Genomic DNA, 9679 nt, shown 5'->3' with positions numbered 1-9679 from the left:
CGCATGGTGAGGAAGAATATATGAAAAGTAATACACAAGAAATTAGTTCATAAGGACCTTGTAGACCAGTCTTAACGATGAAGAGGTACGTTACGTAAGAACAGAAAACGATAACAATGATAAAGGTCAGCCAGAGCAAGATTTGATAGTCTAGACTGAAGCTATGGTAAACAGCAACAAGTCGGGTCTCTCTCGTCCGGGTGTATGTGGCTGAGACACACACAGCTCACATAAGCATGTGGCCGATATGATACCCTTAGAACAGAGACAGGTGACCAACATCACAGCTGAAGAAAAGGGACGATTGAAGATGATGGGTGATAGCATTTGATTCCACTGTCGACAAGAGAGTCGGAAGTAGAGACACCCCGCTGTACGGAAACAGTACTCCATCATGAAGCGAATATGATCCCTGTAAATACGAATTAACCGATGGCAAGAGAATAATTACGATAAGTAAACAACATACCTGGGATTTAGAAAGAAGGTATTGAGTTGTTCATTATGTGGGGTTTCCAGGTTAAAGGAGAGGATATGGTTATGTCCGTTATGTGTACGTTACTGCTGGGCAAAATAGTAGCGGTTTTAATTCGTCTCTCTCTCTCTCTCTCTCTCTCTCTCTCTCTCTCTCTATATATATATATATATATATATATATATATATATATATATATATATATAGATCTTGATACAACCTCGTCAAAAAACTTCTCGCCTCAAAAGGAGTTTGTCCTTAAAAAGAGTCCCAGTTCAATGAAAATATATATATATATATATATATATATATATATATATATATATATATATATATATATATATATCCCTGGGGATAGGGGAGAAAGAATACTTCCCACGTATTCCCTGCTTGTCGTAGAAGGCGACTAAAAGGGAAGGGAGCGGGAGGCTGGAAATCCTCCCCTCTCTTTTTTTTTTTTTTTTCCCAAAAGAAGGAACAGAGAAGAGGGCCAGGTGAGGATATTCCCTCAAAGACCCAGTCCTCTGTTCTTAACGCTACCTCGCTATCGCGGGAAATGGCAAATAGTATGAAAGAAAAGAAAGATATATATATATATATATATATATATATATATATATATATATATATATATATATATATATATATATTGTCCCTGGGGATGGGGGAGCAAGAATGCTTCCCACGTGTTCCCTGCGTGTCGTGGAAGGCGACTAAAAGGGGAGGGAGCGGGGGGCTGGAAATCCTCCCCTCTCATTTTTTTTTTTTTTTTTAATTTTCCAAAAGAAGGAACAGAGAATTGGGCCAGGTGAGGGTAGTCCCTCAAAGGCCCAGTCATCTGTTCTTAACGCTACCTCGCTAATGCGGGAAATGGCGAATAGTTTGAAAGAAAATATATATATATATATATATATATATATATATATATATATATATATACATATATATATGTGTGAAAAAGTACGCAATATCAAGTGTATAAAAGATGCAGGTAAAACCACAAGGATAGGGAAAATTCGGAATGTTAAGAGCTTTCGTATAATCATATGAAAGCGCCAACACAGTATTTTCCGTTTTCTTGTGGTTTAACCTGAACACACACACACACACACATATATATATATATATATATATATATATATATATATATATATATATATATATATATATATATATATATATATATATATATTCCTATAATCATACAATCATGCAACTGCTTTTAATCATTATTCCCTAGTCTTTTAATAATGACGCAATTCTACTCAATTTACGTTAATCCTAATACAATTCATCAACTTTAATGTAAGATTCATAATAAAAAACGGAAGAAAGGGGGAATTTTTAGATATATTTTAGTGCCCAAAAGTCAATGTGACTTGCTCCCTGTAATTATTAACATTCAGTGTGACACAATATTCCTTATATCCTTTTTACATTTGATAAGAATTTTGTTTGGTGCAGTCGATAAATATTTATACCCAATCCTGTATCTTACTGGATGACATACACGCGTTTTCTTATTACAAGATTAGCTTTAAGAAATATTAAGTATTCTGAGGACGACTGTAGTTGATAAAAGAAAAGTTGCACGTTTGCCAGCAACTAGTCATTGCATAAACGGAGAGAGAGAGAGAGAGAGAGAGAGAGAGAGAGAGAGATAGAGAGAGAGAGAGAGAGAGAGAGAGAGAGAGAGAGAGAGAGAGAGAGAGAGAGAGAGGGAGCAGCCTTAAGTGTGTGTAACATTATCTCCTTCCCCCCATAAACCACACTCGGTAAACCAATACTTTTTTGCTTGATCCCCCAGATTCTGCACCCCATCTGAAATCAGGGGTGGCTGTGTTTGTGGGGGTGAGGAACACTAAGGTTTAATATTCTCATCTTGCCTCCCTCCACCCCCCTAAGTCAATCAGTGGATCAAGGGCTTAAATCCACAGGCTTTGTTAGCTTAGACTAGGCTACTACTCCGGTTAGAGGGATCGAGCCTTTAGCCGAGACTGAGCGGGTATTAAAACCCTTATGGCTCTCCCAAATCTGAGAAATATTCAGTCATCGTCGGGATGTTACAACCGCACTAGGAGAGGATAGAACACAACGATCATCCGGTAGGACTCTCGGGAAACAGTTCCTACAACCATTACCATCAGCTTTTCTCTTTTTTTTCGCGACTGTTGTCAGAACATCTTTTTTCTCGACAAATATTTGTCCACAACATCACATTTTATGTCCGTCGTAAGAGATAACGCCTTTTGTTTGCACCATCAGATAAACATTATTGAGAATGATAAGGGCAAACATCAAGATAGTCGTCACGTAGGTGTCCGCCACGCCAAAGTGTAGCCTCACGATAAAGCTGGTAAAACGATGGCGGAAATTGCAATAACATCAGTGTCTCCTGGACGACGATATCTCTCTTAGCAACAGACGAGGTGGTTCCACTTGATGTGGTCGGTCACCACATACAACGAAGTAAACAATACACAGGACATAATGAATAACTTTGCTGTTCTTTTTGTACACTAAAGCCCTCAGCCTTTCAATGTAAGGAAGATAAGTCAAGAAATATCCAGCCATACATTGCATACCCGTAACTTTCTGACGCGAAGTCTCCAGTCTTGATCACTGTCCTTAAGGCTGGATGTCCATCGTTGACAAACTGGAGACCAATCTAATGTTATATCAAAGGTGGGTCTCCATATGCCTCTTCTGCCTCACTGCTTACAGACCCGTAAGTTGTGGTCATTATAGACACAGTTATCATGGCGATCAAATATTTGCTCTAATGAGGCAGATTAAAGATCATTTCTCCGATACAGTAAGTAGCTCATAAATTTTTTCTTATGAGGAAAGTAACGAAGAGGCCTAATAGATTGTCAAAACGCGATGATAAGGAGGAAGGATATCATACGTTCTTACTCTCCTTTTCATTATAGTCCTGAACGACTGTGCAATGAGAGAGAGAGAGAGAGAGAGAGAGAGAGAGAGAGAGAGAGAGAGAGAGAGAGAGAGAGAGAGAGAGAGAGAGAATCAGGCAGCAGTGAAAGAGAGGGAGAGCTGGATGAAAAAGAGAGGCTGTTGCACAGAGTGGACTTGAGGCGTCTGGCGAGACGTTGCAACTGGCAGCCAGCGCAGGTCCCGCGTCTCGGCAACGTCGCCACCCACCCACTCCCCGGCCACACCGCCGCTAACCTTCCGATGCAACGCCGATAAACCTGCGCTGATGTAGACATTTCTGGCTCTTTTACGATTACTCTTTAAGCAAGGACAATGGCTGTTTGATTATAGTGGACACCGGACGCTGGAGAAGGGTATGGTGTAAGGCAAACCCTGAGGAAAAATCGAACTGAGTGTGAAAATAGAGCTTTTCGACCGCGCCATACCTACGCGATCTTCGCCAATCCTTGAAGAAGATGCATCTCGTCGCATAACAATCACGATTCGCAGAGCACAGCTCGTGGTAAACATGATTCGCTCACCGTAAAGTCATTAGATGTCTACAAAACAAACGGGAATATTACGAACTGGACCTGAAAAGGTCTTCTTGATACAATGAATGAACCAAATAAATTTTCAGCCATTTTTTTTTTCACGGATATTATATCATTCTATCACAAACAGACAAACATGATTTCCACATCATCCCGCCTTAGACGACCGACGAAATGATGGTTTCCGGTGAGCCTGGCAGATCCGATGACCCACCGTAACGTATTTGTCGACTATGGTAGTTATTACCACAACTGTCATCACGATTATCGCTCTCATTCATCACACCAATATAATTACCCTGTCTATGATAATGAAGAACATAACTAATGATCGTAATGAGTAGCTGGTAGCAATGCTGATACAGGAGGCTATACAACAAGGATAAGCAGCGACCCACGTCAGTCGTATGAACCACTAATAAGAAGGAAACAAATATAATGAGTGTTGTAAAGCAGATAGCAAGTTCCGCCAATGCAGAGCTCTGAGCACATGGGTAATTGGCTTTGATGATGTAATTTTTCAACGCATAATAAACATTCCGATGATATATGACGATTTAAAAAACTGAAGATATAGGAAACCTTTTTTTTTTTAAAGTATCGCACAAGAGATCGCGGTCATAAGCGGAAATCACAAGAACAGAGGGTAAACACACTTAACGACAAACGAGTACAGGCGTCATCTTTATGACGACTACGGACTTATGTCGACGGTAATCAGTGACACCAATACAAGCAACAGTAGGTCTCGAAGTAATGTCACCGCTGTCATCAGAATTGTGATCGTCAAGGATTCGTTACCGTCAGCGCCAGCCAAGACGACCCACCACGAATTTACCAGCTGTTTAAGATATCCAATACACACAAATATATATATATATATATATATATATATATATATATATATATATATATAGTGTGAGTGTATATCACCAATAAATCATACGAACTCAAGAGAAAGAGAAACTCGTCTTCACCAGAACCAACCATCGCTGTGACACAACCTTCAGACCAATGTACAGATTGCACAAGAGAGATCCTCGGGGTCTAAACCTCAGGCAGGAGTAAGACCTTAAGCGGCTTCTCCTGACGAAGAAAGGACTAAAAGACCATGCCACATTCCGAACAGTTAGGCTATGTGTTTCCTACCACGTAAGGGATACAAAAATCTATAGATGCACTAGGTCTACAGGTTTTGCTGCCTTCGACGAAAGAGGTGAGGAGGTTCCCTATACCAGGTGAGGAGGGGGGGGGGGGGTAATGCAGCATAGGATGGTACTTGATATCTTTTTAGATGAACAAATCGGCGCCTTCAGCCTCGCACAACCATACTCCTTGGAGGACCAACGTCCTGCAATAACTTTCAAGTCCTTGGATAAGTCCTTGTTATTCTAATCCAAGAATCTATATTCTACATATCTAGTTAAAGCAATATATATATATATATATATATATATATATATATATATATATATATATATATATATATATATATATATATATATATATATATATATATATATATATATATATATATATATATATATATATATATATATATATATATTTGAAATATATCAGGTATTACCGGACTCTGCCGCATAAGGTTACACGTCGAATGTTAAGTCGCCATCGGCGATATAATTTGTGTTATCGTCAGAGGACGAAAAGAATTACGGTCTCGTTTGAGTCAATTATTTCCATTAATTGATATATATATATATATATATATATATATATATATATATATATATATATATATATATATATTCCCTCATGACTGGAGAACAGAACATGGCTTTAAGATTCACAATAAACGTCAAATTTATATATATAAATATATATATATATATATATATATATATATATATATATATATATATATATATATAATATCTTTTTTTGGCGTGATCTATGTTGTTCCGTTGGCGGGTGATGAGGCTGCAGCGGGAGGAGGAACGTCCATCAAATGCCGCCTGGTCTTAAATAGACCAGATCATCCCGGACTCTTACAATCCTTATGTCTCCGGGCGTCGAGCAGAGCATCACCGACTAGTTCATGAGGCAACATCGTGCGATAATCGGTGTTTTTCCTTACCCCGAACGTATGAGGCCAGCGAAGACCATCTTGACAATTAATCATGAGGGTCCCAACCCCAGGCTTCTGCACAAATATGCACGTGGAGCCACCAAACAAGTAACGCACAACCAACGGCAGTCCTCCAGTACCGTACTCCTATAAGACTCCTGGTCCCTGGCTTTCCCCCGTCGCCCTACGCACACGCATACCACCGAAAACGAAACCGCATTGGATGTTGGTGTGTACATAAAAACCAAATAAAATACCCACTTAGCTACCAGTACGCTTAGCGGACCCTTGTGGTCGCGGCCGCCGCTACACCGCCACCGCCGCCCTCGTTACTGCACCCCCAAATCGGCAGTTGCGAGGCTCTTCCACCCAGTCTCCTTCACGCCATATATTGCACTGGGCACTCTGAATACTACTAAGCGTCCGTGGCAGTAAGAGTGATGGAATAGATGGAGGTGTATTAAAGGTGTTCCACTAGACGGGTGTTGGCGCACCGCTTGTCTACCCTCACAGCTGCGCTAGTCAGAGTCGGCGTTACCGCTCTCTCCTAAACTACAACATTTTATTTTGTAGTGTAGGGGAAAGCTCATTTTGCCTCGCCGAGCCAGCAAGGTAGTTTCTAAGCAGCAGTTTTATGGAGAGCGAAGGCGGGCAAAGCCCCGGCGGTGCGGATGGACAAACAGGACTAAAATCCACAACACTGCAAAGCTGGCTGAGCAATGGTGATAACCGTGTTACGTGCACCCGTCCCAGCTCCCAGCCGCTGCACGGCCAAGCGTGCATATGATGCCCAACCTCCTCCCAAGACCCGCACGGACTGACCGTGCAGCATGGCACTATCCCTGACCTCCCAAAAAGAGCAGTAGGCCTTTATGGATCGCTCTATAATCCTCTACAGTTCCATCCCAGTTCTGTTATATTACAGTGCGGTACATGAGAGAGCAGCGGCTTGTCGAGTGCTACGCGCTCTTATAAATAAACATGGACCGGCCCCGTCCGCTAACAAACTGCCAATCTCCTCGCCTGCCCAAACTGCCCTCAAACTACATAATTGCGGTGTAAACGCTATTCCAACTGATAGTTTAGTGAATACTAACGGTGAAGTGTCTTGTATGGTGGTGTATAAGTGATTCCCATTCCCACTCAATCCATATCATATATATATATATATATATATATATATATATATATATATATATATATATATTCAGGGAAAATTATGATCCATTTTCTTTCCTGGATTATTGTTTAAGATATGAAATTAACATAATTTCCTTTCAACGCACATCCCAGTATTAGACTGTCTGGTTATTTAACCTATCACAGGATCGCCTGATTCACTCCGCACATGATATTTACAGTATTACTGGAATTCATGTGATGCGCTAAACGTCTACCTCATATTTTGAGAGTTTGAGTCAGTATCTACAAACATGGAGATCTGTTAGGTCTGATGGTATGATACTGAGATATAATCTATTTCACACTTCGGAAATGTTTTTCCTAATGAGCTGTGTGACCACAGTCATATCTCCTTAGGCTTATCTCGCCTTCTATACCTGAACGGTCGGGCCCTAAGCATGAAAACCTGAAATGTGCGAAAGCCGTCTTTTATCTGAGTCTTTTTAATTTACAATGATTATGGTTAACGGAAGCAATTATGTTCGACATTATTTGGAAAAATCTTTATCTGCTACCTACATCCTTATCAGTCTAAAAAGTTGTCTTTTTTCCTATCGCTAATATAAAAAAGCTGAACATAATAACCTAACCAGGATAAGAAATGCGATGCCTAATGGGTCAGGCTGGCATGGAAGGCCTGCCATCTTGTATTTGTTGACACTCAGGTGCCTTACCTGCCGGACTTCGTGATGACCATCTCCGTGCCCAGCTTATGGAACTTCTCCCACAGTTCTTTACACTCGAGGGTGACCTTGGGGTCATCCACCACGCCGTCCTCCTCAGGTAAGAGGGAGCGCAGCGGCCGCATGTGGGGCTGGGAGAGGACATCCTCCGCTGTGGTGAAGGGATGTCCCAGGTGTCCCGGGAATTTGGGCAGGAGACTGTAGGGGTTGGGCGATCCCGCTGCAGCAGCTGCCGCCGCCGCTGCGGGGAGCCCCAGCGTCGGTAGGTACGACGGCGACTGCGTTAAGAGGGAGTTGACGCTGAAGTCTGTGGGTCTCTGGAGGAGGAACGGGTGGTATGCCATACTGCCGCCCACGCCCAAAGGGGTGACAGGAGGAGGGGGGGAATTGAGCGGGGAGTTGACGAGGTGGCCGAGCTCCTGCAAGTTGTCGAAGCGCATGAGGCAGGTGCTTGGGGGGGGCCTCAAACACACACTACACCATTACCACCCCAGCACCACGCACCTCCACACTCCACCAACACATCCGTCCACAACCACAGTACTCCTCTCGTCGACAAACCAAATTTACGATACTAAAGAATAATTCTTTCCACGATTAACGAAAATATCACCAGTGCTTTTTAACTTTCCTTGCGCTTCACTACATGGAACCTCCTCACAACCGCAAGATTGCACTTAAAGGGCCAGGATGTATTGCAGGGTAAGCCTAGACGCGTGAATAGGCTGGCAGGAGGTGTAGGAGGCAGAGGCGTGGTGTCTGACACTTGGAACGTACAGTCCCTCAGCCTTCCTATCGCGCGTTCGCACCTACACTGGCGACCACCAAGTCATGACCGCCACACCAGCGGCCGACACCCGCCAACAATACTGATTGGTCCGTCAACACCCGCTCAGCCAATCACAGAGCGCAGGAGGCGGGGCGTCCGCGTCCCACGTCACACCTTCGGGCTTGCCGATTGTGATCAACTTCACACGCACATGACCGCAAAAAATCCACCGGTTGCTGTTACTTGGTATCGACATAGGAGAAACTTCACCTCCCTAGATATGGTAGTATCGCGTGTGTTGGTCTGTATGGTAGCACTAGAACAACGTGGCTACAGCAGTTCAGAATGACACAAACCCATGGATACTTCGAGGCAGTGAAGTGAATTAATCCGCGGGCGTCAGAAGTCCCGCCTCATGGTGCGAGCGAGGGCCGGGTCTCTGCTCGGTTATCAGCATGTACTAGAAATCTACTTCGTCTATGATTCAGTCCATCAATCCATTCAACTACTTCCTTATCCCTTCAAGTCTATGAAAGAGGAAGCGAAAAATTCCCCTCTACTAGTGTGAGAATTCTTGTACAAATGAAAGGTAAAAAAATCTGGACAAAATAGGGGTGGAAGTGTTGTGTAGGAGCGCGGTCCGGACAGCTTGAAGACCATATGGGCGGGGCTTATGACGCGGACACTGCCTACATCCGCGCCGACACCTCCCACCGCCACCGCTAGGGCCGCTCCGGAAAACACTCCTTTATTTCTACATATCTCAATTCCAAACTTTCTACATCTTCTTCTGTGAATGGTTCTTCTTGTACACAGGAAGAGAAATATCTTACTAATCCTCAAGAAAAATACACGGAGAATATTTATTTCTTAATGAAATAGGTGGCAAGTTTTCAGGTACTTCTCCGGGGTGTCGCGGCGCCTTCTCGTGTGTCCTCTCGGCGCCCAGCTCAGCAAATGACGGCGCGGGCCACTCATAGAGCATAACCTGTG

The 9679-nt window shown here is 42.8% G+C and overlaps 1 protein-coding gene across 6 annotated transcripts in view; it reads right to left on the bottom strand.

Annotated features, from left to right (window-relative positions):
• Nucleotides 1-8988, bottom strand: part of LOC139761373 (optomotor-blind protein-like) — a 337252-nt gene extending 328264 nt beyond the window's left edge. The window contains exon 1 of one of the 6 annotated variants that reach the window (XM_071685508.1): nucleotides 7909-8988. In XM_071685508.1, the coding sequence (XP_071541609.1) occupies nucleotides 7909-8357 (449 nt within the window). In that variant the 5' untranslated portion in view covers nucleotides 8358-8988. The remainder of the gene's footprint in view (nucleotides 1-7908) is intronic. The other 5 variants (XM_071685488.1, XM_071685498.1, XM_071685525.1 and 2 more) reach the window with 5 other exon arrangements.
• Nucleotides 8989-9679: the final 691 nt, after the last annotated feature.

This window comes from Panulirus ornatus, chromosome 3 (genome assembly GCF_036320965.1).
Source record: "Panulirus ornatus isolate Po-2019 chromosome 3, ASM3632096v1, whole genome shotgun sequence".
Taxonomy (NCBI): Eukaryota; Metazoa; Arthropoda; class Malacostraca; order Decapoda; family Palinuridae; genus Panulirus; species Panulirus ornatus.
The sequence above is the reverse complement of the archived record's forward strand: the minus strand, read 5'-3'. Positions and strand labels throughout refer to the sequence as shown.